Below are 22,676 nucleotides of genomic sequence, written 5' to 3'. Positions count from 1 at the left end.
CATAAAAATGAGGGTGCTAATTCTGTTCCATGCTGAAGTTAGAAAAATGATTTTACAGAAGCCTAAGCCATGCATTAAATGAACACAGTATTAACTGGGCTGATATTGATAAATCAATTTAAATGCCTCCTGTAGCCCGTGTTTGTGCAGAGTTGAATAGAGAAGAGCATCATTTGTTAGTTCAACCCAGAACTTTCTGGTGCCCTGGTTTTAATTTGCAGAATTTTCTTCAGAACCGTTTCTCCAGTGCTTTGCCTGCTGTGGATTTGCTTTTTAAAGTAATCGATTCCGTATTAAAAGTATGAGGATGGTATTTTCTTTCGGTGCTCATTTTCTCTGTACTGCTAATTACGTCCAGTTGTGTTTCAAATTACACAAGAAGCTTTTGTAATGCAAAAGATCCCTGGGATGCCTTGTGTTGGTGAAAATATTGTGGATTCATCTGCTTCATTACATAAACTCTACACATTTTCATTCTAAAGGTTATTTAATCGAAAGTGCATCAATAAAACCATAAAAATATTTAATGGAGTTCCAGCAATTCTACATCAGATTCTTGCATTGTATGAGCATGTCAGTATTTTAATTCTGTGTATATGTATATATATATATATATATATATATATATATATATTTGTGTGTGTGTGTGCGCGTGTGTGTGTGTGTGTAACTTAGGCTTCTCTAAAACGGTTATTACCTGTTTTTCAAAGAGGCTAGAGATTCTTATCATATTAGTTTATTTATTTTTTTGTCTTTGTGTCAACTATTTTTTTCCTTCTCTTAGCTTTGTTTCTAATCTTTTCCATCAGTGATCTTCAGTTTTGCCTTTCATTTCTTTGTTCTGGTTATTTATTTATTCAACAAATACTGTTGAGTGCTAAGAGTTAAGTACTGAGGCTGCTTTTGTAGGTAAGGAAGACAGGTTGTCTTCCTGCATGGACTTTGAGGTTTTGTGTGTATGTGTGTGCTTTGGATGTGGATGCAACCAGGAAGCAGGTGCTCACAGTTGTGTGGACAGAGCAGTCTCAGAGAGGGTTGGGTTGGGGTGGGGAGGCTGAGAGAGCACAAAGCTGGAACATGCAGCCAACGGGGGGCTCAGTGATGGCTTCTTGGAAGAAGTGATGACGAAGTGAACACTTTAAGGTAGGTAGGCGTTAGCCAGGCATATGCAGTGAGGTAGGGCAGGAAAAAGGAGAATAAAAATTGAGGAGGAAAGTGCTATTTTCAGGTTGCAGTAAGTTTTCTCCCACCCCCAGGAAGTACAGGCCTGGCTGGCTTGACTAAAAGGAGTTCAGTGACTGGACATAGTGGAGTGGGGGTGAATGTGGAAGGCAGAGAGAGTGGGTAGGTGGGGGTGATGGGGAAAAGAATGGTAGTGGATTGAGAGGGGTGGTCCAGATCAAGCAAGTCTGGTCAGCCACGTAGAGGAACTGGTACATCCCCTGAAGGCAGTGGAAGACATGGAAGGAGTCTCTGCTGCAGGGTGACGTGTCCACATGTTCCCTAAAGTCTCTTCTTTCTTCATGAGGTCTTTCCTCATCCTTAAAGGCAACTGTTGATCTTCTTTTGTTAGGCCTGAAAGCTGCATTGCTTTCATTAATCATGTCCAGCTTCCAACGTTAAGCAGGGTTCAGAATCCCCAGTATCATCCAGAGCCCAGTCAGCTGTCCTTTGCTCTGCAGTCTCTGGGCTGAGATTTACATGAACCAACATGTGACACTGTTCTGCACCAATGCCGAAGCTTGCATGAATCTTGGTGGGTGAGCCCAGCCCATTTGTTCTTTGTTTTTAGATTCTTCTCCCAAAAGTTCTGGCCATTCATTGAATGAAACTTGGCTTTCCTCTTTTAGATCATCATTAAAATTCCCATTGAGGATTTTGCTGTGTCTTTAAAATGCGAGATGTTGGGGGTACTTCCAGAGATTGGGTAAAAGGGAAGAAAAGGCAGATGGTGATGTATTCCTTGCTGTCAGAGCCTAGAGTTTGGCGGTTGGCCTGAATAGCATGGGTTTCTCTTGAGGCTTTTTTTTTTTTTTTGGATGGACCATGGCAACATCACAAATAAGCACTTTTTTATCATGAAAAGGAAAAGCAAACATTATTGAGCACATTCTTTTACTAATAAAAGTAAGAAAAAGTGGTCCATGATCACTGCACAGTGATGATCATGTGCAAATTTAGCCAGTGTTTGATATCCCTGACACATGGCAGGTGCTTAGTTAATATTCAGGGAACAAACGAACAAAGGGTTTCATGGCAGATACCTTCCCGCCTGGTATTTGGCAGTAGGCTGGCAGCTCTGTCTTGGCTCCCTGTCTGCCAAATACCCAGGTTTTTGGGAGGGTTCAGAGTGTGGCCTAGGGTGGGGCAGTGTACAGCCACACAATGTGGTGGTTTCTGTCTCAGGTATTTAGAGTCACATGTGCCTACTGAAGCAGCCCTTCTCTCCAACGAATGCTGAGTCTGTGCTCTCTGCAGAGGTCAGGGGTATGTGAGCCCTGTTCCCAAGAATAAGTCATGGCCATTGCCCCAACACCCCTTCCTCCTTAGCAAGTACCAGCTGTCAGTCTTTCTGTGTAGCACACAGCACACTCACATAAATATTTTCTTTCTTTCTTGTGCTCGTACACCCAGACACTTTCTTACATGAGGCTTCTCTGTTGACTCTTTACTGAACCATCTCGTTTCATCCTCACGGTGAGTTCGTTAGAAAGATGCAGTTACAATCCCCATCCTCCCCAATACGAACACTGACACCCAAAGAGTGGAGATGCTTTGGCCAAGGTCACCCAGCTAGTGTGTGTCCGAGCCCAGATTTGAACCCACCCTGTTTGCCGCAGTTGCTTTAGCTCTACTGCTCTACACTTGTGTGAATCAGAGAAGAGCCAACCAGCCAGGAGAAAGGGAGAAGGAAACTGACAGTGACTGAGGCCCTGAGGCTATGTGGTAGATTCTAAGTTCTTTAAAGGGTGAAAGTTCTTTGTCCATCTCCTCACCACATGTTTAGTGGGCTGGTTAGACCATCTCTAGGGCTGCCTGGGCTCTCTCCTATCCTGCTAAGATACTCCTCCCATTTCCCAGAAACTTGCAGGAAGGACTAAAATATTTGGGGAGAGTAGGGGGTGGTTGAGTGCCTTCCTGGGGTTCACTCTTGGTAGTGGGAGGGAGCAAAAGCAAATGGCAGAAGAGCATTGCATCTGGCTAATGATGATGTGCATTGCATCCTTTTCTATTAGACCATTGATATCTGATTGTTTAAGTAGGGATGAAGGAGAGCTGAAGGAGGCCATTGTATCTTAGGACTGGAGGTGACCAGATCTTCAGTTGTAAATTGACTTGGCCGTCTCACATTGTTTCACAATGTGGAAATCTAGGGGCCATCCATTAAAATGCAGAAATGGAAAGGTTTCCAAAAGGAGAACTGCTGGGAGCCTGGGAGCAGTTCTACATGCAGGGCACCCTTGGTGTCCCCCTCTGGAGGAGTGCTGGGTAGCGTGGTGAGCATGCACAGCCCATGGGCCTCTTTGGCACAGCTGCTTGGTGTGCACCATTCCCTCACACAGACGGCTGAGCCCCGTTTCCTTTGGTGATACAGTCCAGATTGCTCAGCATAGTTTTGCCCTGATGCAGTCAAGGGAAATTAGTTAACTGCAAGCTTGGATGATGCCACTAACAAGCTGGCGGGGGTTCAGAAGAGCAGATTCCTCCACTGTGGCCAGGGCTTGCACAGTGACGGCGAGCATGGTTTTGATTACTGCACATGTTCCTCCCTGATGAGGGCAAGAACTTCTTGGTCTTCTTTACTTGTAAGCCCCTCTCTGGTCCCCCACATATACAGGCCTTTACATAACAAAGCAGTTTCAGGTATTTTGCCTCATTGGATCCTCACAGGGGCCCGGGGAGGGTAAGCTGAAGATGAATTAGCACCTTATGCATAAGATCTGGGATCACAGAGGTTTAGTGACTTACCCAAGGCCACACACTGAGTGTATGGCAGAGGCGGGACTTGGACCCAAGTGTCCTGACTCCTACCTCAAGTATAGAACCCCAGGAATCAACATTGTGAATGTGTATCAGGTAGAATGTAGATAAAGTTTTTAAATTTACCTGGAAAATGGAGTTGGAAAGTTTTGGGCTGCAAGTTACAGAACAATTGAATAAAAGTTACTTCAGTCTATAGGTGTTTCATAATCTCATAGAGGAAGCCTCAAAAAGGGCAGCTGCAGTTTGGTACAGTGGTTCAACAGTGTCAACAAGGACCCACATTGGCTCTATCTTCCTGCTCTGTCATCCTTGAGCCTTGCTCTCCATTCTTAACCTTGTCAACCTTTGCAACCTCATGGTTGCAAAATGGCTGCTGCAGCTCCACAATAGCATCTCAAGAGGGAAGGAAGGCAGTGGATGTAGAAGAGTTTTCCTTTAATGGCAAGAAAAAAAAATTCATTGAAACTGCCCAGAAAACTACCCCTTATGTTTCATTGGCTGGGAATGGATTACTTGACCACCCCCAGCTGCAAGACATGCTGTGAAAACCTGTATCCAACAGAGGGGGACCAAATAGCTGTGATTGCCTAAGACTGATTATGCTTCAAGAATGAAAGGAATTAAGCTTTAGGAATGGGCATATTATCACCCTGAACCAAATCAGTCAGTGAGGGAGGTGGAGGAGAGGAAAAATGGCTGGGTTGTTTTTGTTTTTTTTCCCCCAGCAACTTCCAGTGTCAGTTTTATATGCACTGAGAGTTTTGTTTATTTTATTTTATTTTGGCCTCACTATGCGGCTTGCAGGATCTTAGTTCCCCAACCAGGGTTTGAAGCCGGGCCCTGAGCAGTGAAAGTGCAGAGTCCTAACCACTGGACTGCCAGGGAATTCCCTGGACTGAGAATTTTGGAGAAGCATTTCTTCAGGTTAGACTGTGCAGTTGCTTCCTGGATCCTGAGATGACATTCCATTTGTTGACAGCTGATTTCAGAATTGCATAAATCTATTTTTTCTCCATGCCTCATCTCAGCTCTAAGTCCACTGAGCTATAATTTTTCTGATGGTTTTATGTGACTAAAAACAAAGATTAAAGAGGGAGCAAAAGTCAGATTGATAGGAAACATAGGCTTAGGCGCCAGAGAGGAGAAATTGGGGGCTCTGAGTTCCTGGGGTCAGTGGTTGGAAGGTCAAACTGCTTGGGTTTGAATCTGGACTCCACCCTATGTACTCCTCAGTGACTTTGGGCAAGTTGATCATCTTTACTCGGCCTCTGTTTTCCCATCTGTAAAGGGGGAGTGATTGGAAGTACTTACTACCTGAGGTTGAGGTATCCTGTGAATGAAGTCTAGCCTGTGTCTAGATAAAGGAAATGCTCACTAACAGTTAGTTGCAAATATTAGTGTTATCACTACCCCTACTTGCTATTAAGCATCTTGGTAGGTGAAACCTGATACATTTTAGTCACTGTTGCCTCAGCTGCCAGTCTGGTCCTCTGCAGTCTGTCCCTGCAGTGTGTCCAGAGTAGTTGCCCCAAGCTGATCTCTTTATTTCACCCACTCCCCTGCCCACAGCCTATGGTTCTCACTGCCTGTAGGCTTAAAGTCCCAACTTCTTAGCCAGACTTTGCTCGCAGGCTGGCCCTGTGAGAGATGATTTTGGTCCCTTCCCTCTGGAGCTCTGGGCTGGGCCTTTGGTCCCTAAAGTGGAAATGCCATGATACTCTCATTGAACAAATTGTTCCCCAGTACCTACTCTGGGTCCAGCCCTGTGCTTGTCACAGGGAATACACTGAGGAACCAGACATAGACCCTACTGATGTGGTCCCACATTATGATGAAGGATCCAGGCACCAGGCAATTAAAATTTTGGAATGGATAGGAGCGGAGCCTCTCTTGCAACAGAGGCAGCTTCCCAGAGGAGGCAGGGGTGAGGTGGCCCAGAGGATGAACAGGCGTCAGCTGGAGATGCCAAAGAAGGGCTTCAGGCAGAAGGCCCAGTTGTGGAAGGCCTGAAGGAAAAGATGGGTCATCTCAGAGGACAGAAAGTGAATTAGGGCAGGCTGGTGCCGAGTTTATGGGGAGGGCTAATGAGTGAAGATGCTAGAAAGGGCAACAGGGCTGAGTGGCCAGAGCCCTGCCAAGCCCTGGGAAGGTTCCTCTGCAGAGCAGTGGGGGGCTCTGAATGACATTGACAAGAGGGGGCATGATTAGATTTGTGTTTGGGAATGTCCCAATCTAGCTACAGTGCAGAGAACCATGCTTGATGAGAGAAATTTAAATAAGACCACTCAGAATTTCTCTTCCTAGCTGTGAGCTTTGGACAAAAACAAGCTTTCATAATCTGGGTATTCTGGAATCAAACATGATGGGAAGGGGCTTCCCTGGTGGTGCAGTGGTAGAGAGTTCGCCTGCCGCTGCAGGGGACACGGGTTCGTGCCCCAGTCCGGGAAGATCCCGCATGCCGCGGAGCGGGTGGGCCCATGAGCCATGGCCGCTGAGCCTGTGCGTCCGGAGCCTGCGCTCCGCAATAGGAGAGGCCACAACAGTGAGAGGCCCGCGTACTGCAAAAAAAAAAAAAAAAAAAAATGATGGGCAGGCTGGCATTGGCTTGTGTGGACAGTGGTGTCACTGGGCATGTGCAGTGCTCTGACCAACACCTGCAAAGGCTCTTATAGGGGAATATCCAGGCCTCTCCTTTCCAACATTCTGTACTCACTCATATGTGACCTGCACATGGGTTCCTTAGCTCCATGAAACCAAAGGCAGAGCTGGAGCCCTATCCGCCCAAGTTTGGAGTACTCTTTATTTATTTATTTATTTTGCCTCACCATGCGGCTTGTGGGATCTTAGTTCCCTGACCTGGGATTGAACCTGTGCCCCCTGCAGTGGAAGCACAGAGTCCTAACCACTGGACTGCCAGGAAATTCTGTGGAATGCTCTTTAGATCTCAGCTGGACCATGCACTGTTAGCCATGCCCTGGGAGCCCCTATGTTTGGAGTCACCCCTATGTTTGGAGTCACCCCTGAAGGATTATCAGTTAACTGTGTACACCCTGAACACTGCCATCTACCAATATGTGCTCTACAAGTTTCCCCCTCAAACAAGAAATGAATAAAGTATGTCTTTGCACTTAAGCACAATTTTTTTGTAGGGGTACTGATTGAGAAAGTCACCTTATGTGTAAATGAATTGAGCCTGTGATCGTGCTGCTTTTTTGTTTGTGTGTGTGTGTGTATCCTTAAATTATTTTGTACCCTTCAAAGGCTTAATTAAGTGTTTCCTCTTGGCTGTTTTTCCCTTTGCAGTATAACGAGGAGCTTCACTACGTGGAACCTTGCCTGAATGGAACGTTGGTGCAAGCTGACAGGACAAACAAGGAGGTAGGGCCTGCCGCTGGGCAGGTACATCAGGGGTCATGGCACACCCATCTCCCTCACAGTGATCAATTACAGTAATTCTGTCCTAGTATTTAAACTCACCAAATGTACTGCCCTTTCATTTAGGGCCTTGGAACTCCAGTGTGTAGAACATTTATGAAGAGGCCCAAATAAAATCATGAAAGTAAAATACTTATATTGAGTTCAGATGCTCGATAGTTCTGAAACAATTGATTTTCTTTTGGTCTAAGCACATCCTGTGTTGTGCTTTTCACCCATATTGACACCATTGAAAGAATATGGCTCTTGCTGGAATTTCAAAGAAAATTGAACCCACTTGTTATATCTCTTCTTGCACTTAATAATAAAATTAATTAAATAACTGTTGGGGTAGATATTGGGGTAACTTGACTCCTGGTTTAGAAGGTAAGCTTTACAAGGATAGGGATAATGTCACTCTCTGCTGTATCCTTAATGCTCCGAGCATTGCCTACTTCAGAAATATATATTGCCTGGAGCAAAAGGAAGGTATGTTAATGGAGGAACTTAGGAAATGGGATACAAGTTTCCTTTCCAGTTGGAGCATTCTTGGAAAATTTGCACAGTGGATTTCTATAAAATTCTGCTTTCCTTTGGCCACCCTTAAATCTGTCAGTACAACCATCACAGCCACCACCAATCACCCTACAGGGCCAAATGACAATTTAGGTTGAAAGGGTAGCTGTGACTGCAACAATGTCACACATCCTGGGACTCATAGCTATCATTACTCACATTGTTTTGTTGTACCTGCCATGTGGGTACAATAAAATAATGCTCCTCCTCTGGAGAGCAGATCCCCATGAGGTGACTGAGGACAATGGCCAAGGTAGCTCTCTGTGATGTACTATGCATGTGCTGGGAAGAACCTCTGGCCCAAATGGGTAGGGAGTCCCATTGGTGCTATCCTAGATGCAGGTGGTAGAAGTTTGGGTACCTCTGAGGGAGTGAACAATAGAGGATTGGGAGAAATGCACTAGAACTGGAACACAGAGTGAGAAGGACAAATTATAACAGAGTTAATATCCAAACCTTAATCTGAGGGGGAAGCACCACTATAATCAGCTTTGCTTTTAGGAGAGAGAAACAAGTATGTTATAGTTCAAAGAACAAGTGTATCCAGGGAATGTTTGTTCATGGTAATATTTTTGGCCAAGGTAGGAAAAAAATAACAAACTTACAGCCAGATTTCGCTAGGGACTTTCTCTTTGTTTGGCCATTGCCTGGCTCTGGAGTTCACCCCATTCCCAATTTTGTAGCATTGGATATCTCCCAGAGCCTTAAATAGGTGTCCAGTGATGGTGCTTACAACATTAAATAGAAAAGATTCTTCCTTCAGGTGGCTTCCCCGATGAACAAGGGCAGTGTGATATTTGGAGATATGAAGTCTAATGAATGAAAAAATTGTTAGAGAAAGTGAGCTAAGAATTTATTTAAAATCTCCTTTGAACTTATGAATGTTGAAGATTGAAGTCGTTTTTATTAAAACCAATCCAGACTTTTTATTTTGCCAGTATGGAGTAGCCATATTTTAATCAGATCCCTCCCCTTACAACTGAAAAGTCCTGGACGTTACCCCACAAACAAGTATAGGAAGACCTGCAAGGTAGAAAGAAGGGGAACTGCATAGACTTAAAGACATGGAGGTGAGTTCCCTGGGGTTTTTTTTTTTTTTTTTGCAGTACGCGGGCCTCTCACTGTTATGGCCTCTCCTGTTGCGGAGCACAGGCTCCGGATGCGCAGGCTCAGCGTCTATGGCTCACGGGCCCAGCCGCTCTGCGGCATGTGGGATCTTCCTGGACCGGGGCACGAACCCGCGTCTCCTGCATCGGCAGGCGTACTCTCAACCACTGCACCACCAGGGAAGCCCCTTCCCTGGGTTTTTTATTAATTCCCATAGAATCAATATCTGTTCTATAATAGAATCTGTTCCCAAATAGAGCACTCCAGAAGCTTCCCACCTGGGCCAACAACAGGCATAGACAAAAACAAACAAACAGAAAAACAAACTTCTAAGAAAAGCCTGTTTCCTTTAGTCAAAGGACCAGGAAAAGAATGGCCTAACAATAAAATCCTTTTGTGACAGTACCTTTCCTATTCTAGCCAAACACCAATGGAGCAACCAATAGACCAGCTGTCCACAGTTTCAGCAGGGCTAAACAGGAAGTTGATCTTCCACCCCACCCACAACCACTTGGCCCTTGTGCCACACCTCAACAGAGAGATTGACTGCCAAGAAAACCGATTAAATAGGACCCAGAGTCTCACTGTATACAATCCAAAATGCCCAAAATGCAATTAAAAATTCCTTGTCATCCCAAGAACAAGAAAAGTCACAACATAAATGAAAAAGGCAATCAATAGATGCCAATATTGACAGGAATCAGATGTTGAAATTAAAATTAAATTTAAAAAATATTTTTTAAAAAATTAAATTGTTTCAAAAGCAATTAGGAATTCTCTTTTTCATTTATTTTTCCAATAAATGAAAAAAATATAAAATCTCGGTAAAGAAATAGAAGTTATAAAAAAGAGCCAAGTGGAAATTATAGAACTGAAAAATACAGTCACCAAAATAAAAAGCTCACTGGATCAGCTCAGTTGTACAGTGGAGATGACAGCAGATAGAATTAGTAAACTTCAGGGCAGATCAATAGAAATTATCCAGCCTGAGCAACAGAGAGAAAATAGATTGGAACAAAATGAATAGAGTCTCAGGGACATGTGGGACAGCAAAAGGGCTAGCATTCATGTCATAAAAGTCTCAGGAGATGAGAGAGTGGGACTGGATAGATATTTGAAGATATATTGGCTGAAAACCTCCCCAAATTAGTGAAAGGCATAAACATGCATGTTCAAGAGGCTGAGTAAATTCCAAATAGGATAAATCCAAGTAAATCCATGGGAAGACATTATAATTAAATATAATTACACAAGGAAAACAAAAGTGATATCCACCACAGAGAAATGACACATTATTTAAAATACCAATTTGAATAACAGCCGATTTCTCATATGAAACAATGGAGACCAGAAGGAAGTGGCGTAGCATTTTTCAAGTACTGAAAGAAATGAACTGTCAACCTAGGATTCTATATTCAGTGAAAATACTCTTCATGAATGAAGGAGAAATAAAGACATGCTTAGAAGGAAAACTCTGAGAATTTGTTGCCAGCAAACCTACCCTTAAAGAATGGTTAGAGAATTTCTCCAAACAGAAGGGAAATAACAGAAAAAGGCTTGAAACTTCAGAAAGGAAAGAATATAGGGACTTCCCTGGTGGTCCAGTGGTTAAGACTCCACCCTCTCAGTACTGGGGGCCCGGGTTCCATCCCTGGTCAGGGAACTAGATACAGCACGTGCATGTCGCAACTAAGAGCCCGCACGTGGCAATGAATATCCCGTGTGCTGCAACTAAGACCCGGTGCAGCCAAATAAATTTTTTTTAAAAAAGGAAAGAATATAGAAATGGTTAAATATAGAAGTAAGTATGATGTAGTATCTTAATTCTCAGAAGATTTTTAAAAAATTTTATTGAAGTATAGCTGATTTACAACGTTGTGTTAATTTCTGCTGTACTGCAAAGCGACTCATTTATACATATCAATGTATTCTTTTTCATATTCTTTTTCTTTTTCATACTCTTTTCCACTATGGTTTATCACAGGATATTAAATTATAGTTCCTTGTGCTATACAGTAGGACCTTGCTGTTTATCCATCCTATGTATCATAGTTTGCATCTACTAATCCCAAATTCCCCATCCTTCCCTCTCCCATACCTCCCCCTTTGGTAACCACAAGTGTGTTCTCTATGTCTGTGAGCCTGTTTCATAGATAAGTTCATTTGTGTCGTATTTTAGATTTCATGTAAAAGTGGTATCATATGCTATTTGTCTTTCTCTTTCTGACTTACTTCACTTATTATGATAATCTCTAGGTCCATCCATGTTGCTTCAAATACTATTATTCTTTTTAATGGCTGAGTAATATTCCACTGTGTGTGTGTATGTGTGTGTACCACATATATACCACATCTTCTTTTTCTTTGAATTTTATTTTATGCTTTTTTTTAATACAGCAGATTCTTATTAGTATCTATTTTATACATATTAGTGTATATATGTCAATCCCAATCTCCCAATTCATCCCACCACCACCACCCCCTGCTTTCCCCGCTTGGTATCCATATGTTTGTTCTCTACATCTGTGTCTCTATTTCTGCCTTGCAAACCAGTTCATCTCTACCATTTTTCTAGATTCCACATATAGGTGTTAATATACGATATTTGTTTTTCTCTTTCTGACTTAGTTCACTCTGTATGACAGACTCTAGGTCTATCCACGTCTCTGCAAGTGACCCAATTTCATTCCTTTTTATGGTTGAGTAATAGTCCATTGTATATATGTACCACATCTTCTTTATCCATTTGTCTGTCGATGGGCATTTAGGTTGCTTCCATGACCTGGCTATTGTAAATAGTGCTGCAGTGAACATTGGGGTGCATGTGTTTTTTTGAATTATGGTTCTCTCTGGGTATATGGCCAGTAGTGGGATTGCTGGGTCATATGGTAATTCTATTTTTAGTTTTTTTAAGGAACCTCCATACTGTTCTCCATAGTGGTTGTATCAGTTTACATTCCCACCGACAGTGCAAGAGGTATACCACATCTTCTTTATCCATTCGTCTGTCAGTGGACATTTAGGTTGTTTCCATGTCTTGGCTATTGTAAATAGTGCTGCTATGAACATAGGGGTGCATGTATATTTTCAAATTATAGTTTTGTCTGGGTGTATGTCCAGGAGTGGGACTGCCGGATCATATGGGAACTCTATTTTTAGTTTTTGAGGAACCTCCATACTGTTTTACATAGTGGCTGCACCAGTTTACATTCCCACCAGCAGTGTAAGAGGGTTCCCTTTTCTCCACACGTCAGGAGATTCTTAAATCATATTTGATAGTTGAAACAAAAATTATAGCATCATCTGATGGTGTCCAGTGTTTGCTGAGGAAATTCTTAAGACAATTATATTTGAAAGTGTGGAAGGTAGAGGGACCTAATTAGAAGTAGAATTTCTACATTTCAATGTAAGTGATAAATGCTAATACCAATAGACTGTGATAAATTACATGTTTATATTATAGTACCTAGAGCAACCATTAAGAAAACAATAAAAAGAGGAATACTTAAAAAGTAACTCACAGAAATGTAAGAAAAGAGAAATAGAAATGAGAAACAGAGGAAATGAACAGGAAAAAGACATAAAGTGGCAGACTTAATCCCTAACATATCACTAATTATCTTAAATATAAGTGGTCTAGGCACACCAATTGAAAGATAGAGATTGGCCAGGTAGATTTTTTAAAAGTGACCCAACCATATGCTTACAACAAGAAATTTGCTTCTAATACAATGACATAGGTATGTTGAAAGTAAAAGGATGGGAAAAGATATACTATGCAAACATTAAAAAATAGAAGTGACTATATTAATATGAGGTAAATTCATCTTCAGAGCAAAGAAAGATACTAGAGACAAAGAGGGACAGTACCTAATGATAAAAGGGTCAATCCACCAGGAAGAAATAACAATTCTAAATATGTTTGGACCAAACTACAGATCTTCAAAACACATGAAGCAAAAATTAAAAGTTGAGAGTAGAAATAGAAGAACTTACAGTTATAGTTGGGGACTTGTACACTTCACAGTCATGAGTTGCCATACTATTAAGATGAAAATCAGCAGGGATATGGAGGAACTGAACAACACCATCAACCAATAAGATACAGATACCATTCATAGAAGGCTTTACCCAACAACAGCAGAATATACATTCTTTTCAAGTACCCATGGAACATTACCCAAGATAAAACAGATCTGGGTCATAATACAAACCTCAACAACTTTGAAAGAGTTAAAATGATAGAGTATTTTTTATAATTATAATGGAATCAAACTAGAAATCATTAATATAAAGATATCAGAAGAATCTCTAAACATTTCAAAATTAAACAATATACTACTAAATAATTCATGGGTCAAAGAGGAAGTCTTAGAGGAAATTTTAAAAATATAAAAGTGAATGAAAATACAGTGTATCAGAATATGTGGGACAAAGCTATTACAGCATCCAGAGGGAAATTTATAGCACTGAATTCTTATATTAAAGAGGAAAGCCTCAAATTAATAATCTAACTTCCTACCAAAAGAAACTAGAAAAATGAGAGCAAAATAAACCCAAAGCAAACAGAAGGAAGGAACTAATAAAGAGCAGAAATTAGTTACAGGCATACCTCATTTTATTTTGCTTCAGTTTATTGCACTTTGCAATAATATTGCGTTTTTCACAAACTGAAGGTTTGTAGCAACCCTGAGCCAAGAAAGTCTATTGCCACCATTTCCTCAACAGCATGTACTCACTTCATGCCTCTGTGTCACATTTTGGTAATTCTCACAATATTTCACACTTTTCCATTATTACTGTTTTTGTTATGGTGATCTGTGATCAGTCATCTTTGATGTTACTATTGTAATTGCTTTGGGATGCTACAACCTGGGCCCATATAAGATGGCGAACTTAATCAATAAATGTCTTGTGATTTAATGCAATTCCTGTCAATTACAGCAAGGTTTTTATAGACATAGACAAGAGTATTCTAAAGTTTACATAGAAAGGCACAGGGCCTAGAATATTAAACAATCTTGAAAAAGAAGGAAGTAGGAGGAATCAATTTACCCAATGTTAAGGCCTATTACATAGTTACAGTAATTAAGACAGTGTGGTATTGATGGAGGAGTAGACGTATAGATCAATGGAATAGAAGAAAGAACACGGAAATATACCCACACAGATATGCTCAACTGATTTTTTATAAGAGTGCAAAGACAATTCAATGGAGGACGATATCCTTTTCAACAAATAGTGCCAAAGCAGTTGAACATCCATAAGGAAGAGGAAACAAACAAATAAACAAAAATTTAACCTTGGCTGAAACACTGAAACTTAAACAAAATTTAACTCAAATGGATCAAAAACTTAAATGTAAAATGTACAGCTATGACACCCTTTGAAAAAAAAAAGGGAAAATCTTCAGAAAATCTAGGGCTAGACAAAGAGTTCTTAGGCTTGACACCAAAAGCTCAATCCATAAAAGGAAAATTTGATAAAATGGATCTCATTGAAATTAGAAAAAAACCCTTTTCTATGTGAAAGACCCTGCTGAAAGGATGAAAAAATGTGTGGTTTGCAAATATCTTTTCCCAAGATAGTTTGGAACTAGCAATCTATATGAATATACTAACTATATATAAACTACGTATAGATAGAGCACAAGTATATAAAGAATACATAAATAATGCCAACTCAAGAGTCCAGGCATAATTAGAAAATGGGCAAAAGACATGAAGAGACATTTTGTTGAAGAGGATATACAGGTGACAAGTGAGTTCATGAAAAGATATTCAACATCATTAGCTAGGGAAATTGAAACCCCAATGAGGTATCACTACACACCTATTGGAATGGCTAGAATAAAATAAATGAATAAAAAATAAAAAACACCAAATGCTGGCTAGGATGTGGAAAAACTGGATCCACTCATACCATACACTGCTGAAAGGAACATAAAATGATACAACCACTTTGGGAAACATTTGGTTGTTTCTTATAAAACTAAACATGCAATTACGATGTGACCCAGCAGTTGCACTCCTGGGCATTTATCTCAGATAGATGAAAACTTGTGTTCACACAAAAACCTGTTAGCAGCTTTATTTGTAGAAGCTAAAAACTGGAAACAACCCAGATATCCTTCAGTAGGTGAATAGTTAACAAGCTATGATATATCCATACCATGAAATACTACTTAGCAATTAAAAACAAAAGAACTATTTGTACCCACAATAACTTGGACAAATCTTTGAATATTTGGGGAATTATCCTGAGTGGAAAAAGCCAATCCCAAAATAATACATACTGCATGATTCCATTCTTATAACATTCTTGAAATGACAAAATTATGGAAGTGGAGAACAAATTAGTGGTTGCCAGCGGTTTGGGTTGGGAGTGGGGAGAGGTCAGTGGTTATAAAAGGGCAGCATGAGGGAACCTTGTTGTGATGGGATTGTTATGTATCTTGACTTTATGAATGTCAATACCCTGATTGTGATATTATATCACTATATACTATATAGATAGTATATATATATATATATATATATATATCACTATATCCTGTAGTTTTGCATCATGTCAGTGGAAGAATACTAGGTAAAAGGTATAAGGCATTTCTCTGTGTTATTTCTGAGAATTGCATGTGGATCTATACTTACCTCAAAATAAAGAGTTTAATAAAAATATGAAGTATACAAGTTGATCTTAAAAAGGGGCTTTATCAAATTAGTGCAAGCAGTTGAACAATGTGTGTTAGGTTGCTTTAGTTATCTTAAAAAAAGTTGCTGATTGTAGCTCAGTTTCTAATGGCAAGGGATTTCAGTATTCTTACCTCAGATCTCAGAAGACAAAGCATTTGTTTTTCATTGGAATCTTGGGATATTTTAAGCAAAGATGAGCTCTTTTGGCTAATTTCAACGAATTTCCATTTGTATCATCAAATAGATGTTAGGCCACATACATTAAGGACTCGCATCATGGATGTGACACAGACTAGTAAATTCATAAAAAGCAAAATGATATTTTACATCACCTCACCTAACTGCAAAGTCCTGGGGTGGAAAAGTCTGCACCCAAGGCCTTGAACATGGTGTCAGGAGTCATCCCCACTCCCTCCAGTGCCTCCCCTATGTGTCTTCTTATGGACTCTGATTCTGCAAGGTCAGGTGCACATTCTGGATCCATAATTGCATTTCCAGTGGCTGGAGCAGCCCAGCCAGCAGCCTGGTCCCAGTGTCTACAGCCGTGGCAAGGAGGCAGGCCTGTGTTGGACAGACCTGCTTGGTTTTCCAGAAGGAAAAGACTGGGCACCTAGGTCAGTACCTATGAGGTTGATGCTCAGTAGAAGCATGAATGAATGAATGAATGAATGAATGAATAGATAAGCCACCTGGGAGAGGATTCTGGTTGAAAAATTTTTTTTTCATTTCAGTAGAAGACCCACAAAACACTGAAAACAAAAGCATGAAATGCATTACTTTTTTTTTTTTTTTTTGCGGTACGCGGGCCTCTCACTGTTGTGGCCTCGCCCGTCGCGGAGCACAGGCTACAGACGCGCAGGCTCAGTGGCCACGGCTCACGGGCCCAGCCGCTCCGCGGCATGTGGGATCTTCCCGGACCGGGGCACAAACTCGTGTCCCCTGCATCGGCAGGCGGACTCTCAACCACTGCGCCACCAGGGAAGCCCCATTACATTTTAATATAATCAGGATAACCTGAACTCGATTGTGAGTGAAATTATCTGATTCCAGGGTTGATATTCCTCACTACTCTGTCTAGTTCAGTCCAAATCCCTTGAATGGCAGCTTTGAAGCCATTTTCTCATGTTCTTTGTGAAATAGGAATGGGGATTATGACCTTCTGTATAAACCTGTGTACAACAGGCAGTGTGCATGCATGTTGATGCCAACCTTCCATCCTGTGAGTTAAATAATTCTGACTAAAATGTGCCAAATCCTTTGGGATGTTTCATTCTTCATTCAAAATATCCATATATATCCTGACAACTTCTCATGACAGCCAAATATCATGTCTTTCTTACTTTTTCATCTTATGACGATTTCCCTGGTGGCCACTGTAATGCTACTTGCAGTTAATGAAAGGGTATGAAAGGGCTTCTAGAAGGTGACATCTGGGATTATTATGTCGTGTACCTTCAGTCCAATGACAGTTAACTCTGGTTTCCCAATATTTAGGTGACCTCCTGAAAAATCAAAACTGGATAATTTTAATTAAAACAGTTTGATAAAATTCATCTTAAAAATTTGAAAGAGGAATGAGAGAATCTTGATGTCTTGAAATAAAAGAAAATGTTAGGGCAAAAACACTGGCCTTGGACAGACTAAATAGTCCTGTTTCACAGATTTCCTGTGATTTTGCTTGACATGGCCCATGACACATCATCCCTGAACAAGTGATCTTGAGATTCTATTAAGTTTTTGTTTTTGTCTTTCAAAGTATTGTTTACTGTCTGGAGAGAATTTTGCTTTGCTGCTTTATGTACCAAATAACGGAAATATTCTTTCTTTAAAGAAAGAGAAACCATGACAAATTCGTTGAGCCTGGAGTTTAAATATAGAATTCAAATGAGTAAACTCTTGTCCTAATCTACTTCAGACCTCCTGAACCGTTCATCAGACCTTAAAATGAACCTCCTGTGGTCTCTCTTGAGGGAGGGAGGAAGATTAGTGATATGGCTTTTCTCTGGTTTTATAATGAAGATGTTCTGAAATCCACTGAATTTCATAGCTCTGTTCAAGATTCATTTGTATTTGCTGCAAAATCAACCAATCTTAGAAACCCATGTCACTGTCATCTTCCTCCACAGTTTTGATCTTTTCCCACGGGATCAGGAGACACTGAACTTCAGTGAATTAACAAAAATGCACATCAGAGTTGCTGGATTTTCCCCAGTATTGTTTCTTCCAGCCTGAACTTTGTCAAAAGAGTCATCCTGGATTCTAAAACTTCCCCCTTCCCATGGCTTTATGGGCATCCAGTGTACACAGATGGGTATACATTGTACAGATTTGCCAGTGTTATGGGAGTGAGGGGTATGTTATGAACTGTAAGCAGAAAGTAGCCCTCTGCACATTCGTGAATGTTGCCTGCCCAAACACCAAGGGAGACAAAATTGCAGAGAGAACAAACACTAACCCATTTTTATTCAATTCAAAATTAATAAAAGGTAGTAAGAATTGCATTGCTTTAAAAAATGTCACAGTACATTTAAAAATACAGAGAAAAATTTGGAATAACTTAAATGTAAATAAATTTTTCTAGATCCAAAATAACACAATGAGCTCTAAACAAGAATAAGTTGGGTTTATGTATATTACCACAAAAGAGTGACAATGGTCTATAGTTAGGTGAACTAAAAGCATGACGTTGTACAGCAGATCTCTAGAACTTATCTTGGAATATTGAATTATTGGGCACCTCCTTATTAAGGCTTCTATCATATGCCTCCTGTTTGCCTATCCATTCTCCTCTTTTGCTATTATGACATTTCCCCCCACCCCTGCCCTCCATCATCTTTCTTTCTCTCCCTCCTTACTTCCCTCTTTCTTTCCTATTCCAGCCATATTAAAATTCCTATAGCCTAGAAGTCATCGTGCACCCTCTTGAAACCTTACATGTGTTCAGTTTTCCCTGTTTGGAACATACAACTTTGTTCCTTCCTATTCTCCCACATCTCTTTTGCCCAATTAACTTTTTCATCCTCTGATCTCAGATACAATAACAGTGCCCTCTGTGGTTTCCCCATGATGCCACGTGGCGATCTGGTTTCTCTCTGCCCTTCCCACTAGCCAGGGTCTCCTGGATCTGGTTTCTCTCTGCCCTTCCCACTAGCCAGGGTCTCCTGGATGATTCTGTATTCACCACTGTTTCTACTGCATAGGGCTGGGCTGTGCATAAAGAGCACTGAATGGAGGAAGGAAGGAGCACATCGGATCAAGTCAGTCTCCTGATCAGAGCCCTCCCAAGGTTTCCTATTCCACCTAGAATGAAACCTAACCTTCTTTTCAGTGAGTGTAGTGCCTGCCAACCACTATACGCTCTTTCTTCATCCACTCTGGGCATGGAGCTCGTTTCTTTGTCATCCCGCTCTACGCCATGCCCACTCCCACCTCCTAAGGGCCTCAGCACCAACTCCTTCTCCTGAAAGAAGTAGAAGCTTTCCTTTTTGGTTAGATCTCAGCCCAGAGGTCACCTTCCCTGACCCCTGCTCCATGCTACCCTGCTCTGACTCATGTGAGCCCTGGTGACAGATGTTCCTTTCTTTTTATTTACTTGTTCTTTTGTCTGTCTCTCACCCACAACCTGAAAGATCTCTCTGTGGACACTCATACTCTGTGTTTTATCACTGCTGCCTCTCTTAGAAGGAGACCTTGTCCATCAAAAGTTCTCAGATATTACTGACTAAATAGGTGAATGAATGGAGAAAGGAATATTCATTTTCTCATCCTGCTATAGTTTAACATGAAGTCTTAGGTCTTGAGAGTAAAAGGGAAAGCTAGAGGTAGGCAAACTGACAGTTGAAAAATGGGAGCTGATAGTCTGATTTTGGGCCGGGGGAAAGACCAAAATCGGTTTAGATAAAATAGCTGGGAGGACATAAGCAACATCAAGGATTTTGATAAAAGTTACAGCAATATATCTATATCCACCAGAGTTACTGTTCAGCATGACAATTTTGAGTTATTGGGGTGAATTTAATTTCAGATCAATAGTCTCTATTTTGGAGAGAGAAGAGTAATATTAGAGGTGGAAATGCCTAACGGTTAAGAACCAAATTAACATGGCTGTGAGTCTGGCCAAGGTGACCAGCTGTGGAGCAGTGTGTGTATCACCTCACCTCTGTAAGCTGCCTTTTCCTTCCCATCCACAGGTGAGCATCCACTGTCCCCTTCCTTCCTGTACTATCACATAGGACTCTGGGAAAGTTTAACGGGAGAATGGCATTAGGGCGTTTTGCAGGGCCAGCATCTTAACAAATTTGAGTAATTGTTTATTCACTTAAGTAATAATAATTAATGATTTCTTAAGAAGTTTTTCTGCCCCAAATGTTAACATGTAGAAAGATAGAGTATATGAAGGCTAAACTGCAGTTCTCAGAACAAGCCACTTCCCAGAGCATTTCTCCTAGAGAGACCAGCCCTTCTGCATGAAGTTCTCATGTGCATATATACCACCAAGCTATCCACCTTTTGACATTTTTAATGGAAACACTCAAACCATTAAGCTAGAATGTACTGTCCATGATTTCACAAATATTTAGTTAACAATCACGGGAATTGTACCTGGCAGTGTGGCACAGAAACAGTTCAGCACTTGGATGCACACATGTCCTGGGCCATCAGTAAATATAACAATCTGTGAGTAAAATGTGACCGACCCAGAGCGTCTGGGCTACCCTAGAGACCACTTCAGGCACTTATAAAAATAATACTGTCCGTGACTATAGTCGAGGTTTTTGGCCAGCATCTAATGTCCAAGAAACCCCTGTCTTACACTAAAACCCAAGTTATTTTTATGGCAGGTGTCACTGATGGGAAGATAGAAAAGAAAGTAGAAACGGCAAGAGGTCCTGCAGCACATTGTAAAATCCTGCCTTGTTGAGTGGCAGGTGCAGCCACCTTAGCTATTCTGCTGTAACCTTCTAGAACACTGTGAATGTCAGGGTAATGGGAACCCAGTCATGCCTCCCTCACACCTCGGTTGCGACTCCTTACTTTCCAAAGCCTCGTCTTCTCTCTCCTTTCATTGAATCATCACTAACTCTGGGAGAGGAAGTCACACCCTGCAATCTCATATTTTATGTTGGATGAAATGAATCTAGGGCGACTTGATCAGAATAAAAGACTATTAGGAGCAGCCTTATTAAATTGCTATTTTTGTAGGTTAAACAATGGTCTGATAGTTCAGCATTTCTCTTAGGTGTTATGGCCAGTCCCTGTTAATTGGGAGGCGACCTCAGGTGTAACACATTAGCCTGTATGCTCCCAATAGGTTGTACAGCTGATTCAATTAATGACTATTAAATATATAAATTAACTGTACAGGATCCTAAAAGCAAATAAAGTAACTAATTAATAAGAAAAAAACCCAAAAACAACCTAGTCATCAGAACAATGGACTTTCATATGCAGATTACCGCAGCAGTGTGGGAAAGCAGCCCTTAGGTCTGCCCTCTAACTTCAATTATTTCTGAGGGATTAAACCTGTTACTTTTGCCAAACATGGTTAAAATGAGCTATGAGAAACCCCCTGAAGGTTTTAATGCCGCGTGACTTCACTCTGTGCTCATTGCTTAGGTCTGGGCCTGGATGCGAGACCATCCGAGGATTAATTAGCACACTGGCCACAGGGGGCAGAGCCTGGGGAGAGTAGGGAGCTGCCAGGGTCTCTGCCTCAGCTGCATCACTGAGCCTGGGGAGGATCATCCAGATGCCAGGCCCAGACCCTGTGCTCTGCCTGCCAAGGCCCTGGTGGTGTAAGCCAGCTGGCACAGAGTGTGCGCAACCCTCGAGTTTGCGGCCAGTTAGTTGCGCAAAACACTTTAGGACCAGGGGTTGGCGCAGGAGGCATTTCTCAGGAAGGAGCTGTTGTCTGACCTGAACCTTGCCAGTTCTGCATTCTCAAGCAGTGTTTGATGCAGCCTGTCCCCTCCCTGGGGGAGTGAGGTACAATGGCACACTTGGGTAGAAGACCCAAAAGCTAACAGAAGGAAGCTCCTGCAGCCTTGCTCCCTTTACACGTTGTTTGTGCCCTGTTGTTAATTGAAGATCAGTCTCCTCTCCATTAAACGCGTTCAGTGCACAAAGCAGAAGGTATTTTCGCTTGTGTAGCTGCCTCTTCTTATCTTTAGAGAGAGAAGATGTTCTTCTATCTGTAATACTTAAAAGATTTGCTTTATGTCTAGTAACTTTCTAGGGTGTTTGCCTCAAACTCTTGCTGGGTTGAGCTGGATTGACCTCATTTAGTAGCTAGCTGGGTCTTGGAGGGGAGCATCTAGCACGAATCAGTGTGCCTTGGTTGAAACTGATATCTCATGATCATTCCACTAGGGTAGTTAGAAAGTTGCATGCCTGGCTTTTCCTCAAGGACTGGTTTAGTTTGGGGAACTACAGACTGCCGAGTACCCAAGATAATGGGGTATGCTGTGAGGCACTGGGGAGCTGCCTCACGAATGGAGCCTCCTGCTGTACTTGTTTTTGGCTTTCCTTCCTTGCCAGCTGTATGAGCCTCCCACGCCATGGCTTCATCATGTGTACATCTAATGAGCCGTGCATGGAAGCTGCAGGTCTTAGAAGGGGCAATTCACTGAGTGCAGCTCTGACCCAATGTCTGGAGCCCTCCCTGTCATTCTGCTCCCAGGATGCTGCACTGGACCTCCTTGCCCAGAGGTTTCTTCACTCATTTTTGTTGATAATCAAATGTTTATCTATCTATCTATATTTTTTGATGATGCCCAGATCGTGTACCCAATGTCTTACACTTGGATTTGTGTGATCCAGAGTAGCTGACCAAGACCACTCACTCACATTTTCATCATGGACATATCATGTTGGATGAGACTGGTCACATTTGGCTGAAAGCAT

General features: G+C 41.5%; 1 protein-coding gene across 1 annotated transcript in view; it reads left to right on the top strand.

Annotated features, from left to right (window-relative positions):
• CACNA2D3 (calcium voltage-gated channel auxiliary subunit alpha2delta 3) overlaps positions 1-22,676 on the top strand; it is a 788,855-nt gene that overhangs the window by 363,789 nt on the left and 402,390 nt on the right. Inside the window, exon 9 of the mRNA XM_060164015.1 lies at positions 7,288-7,362. Within this exon, the coding sequence (XP_060019998.1) occupies positions 7,288-7,362 (75 nt within the window). The remainder of the gene's footprint in view (positions 1-7,287; positions 7,363-22,676) is intronic.

Source organism: Lagenorhynchus albirostris, chromosome 10 (assembly GCF_949774975.1).
Source record: "Lagenorhynchus albirostris chromosome 10, mLagAlb1.1, whole genome shotgun sequence".
Taxonomy (NCBI): Eukaryota; Metazoa; Chordata; class Mammalia; order Artiodactyla; family Delphinidae; genus Lagenorhynchus; species Lagenorhynchus albirostris.
Note: the sequence above shows the minus strand (reverse complement) of the source record. Positions and strands in the feature narration are given on the sequence as shown.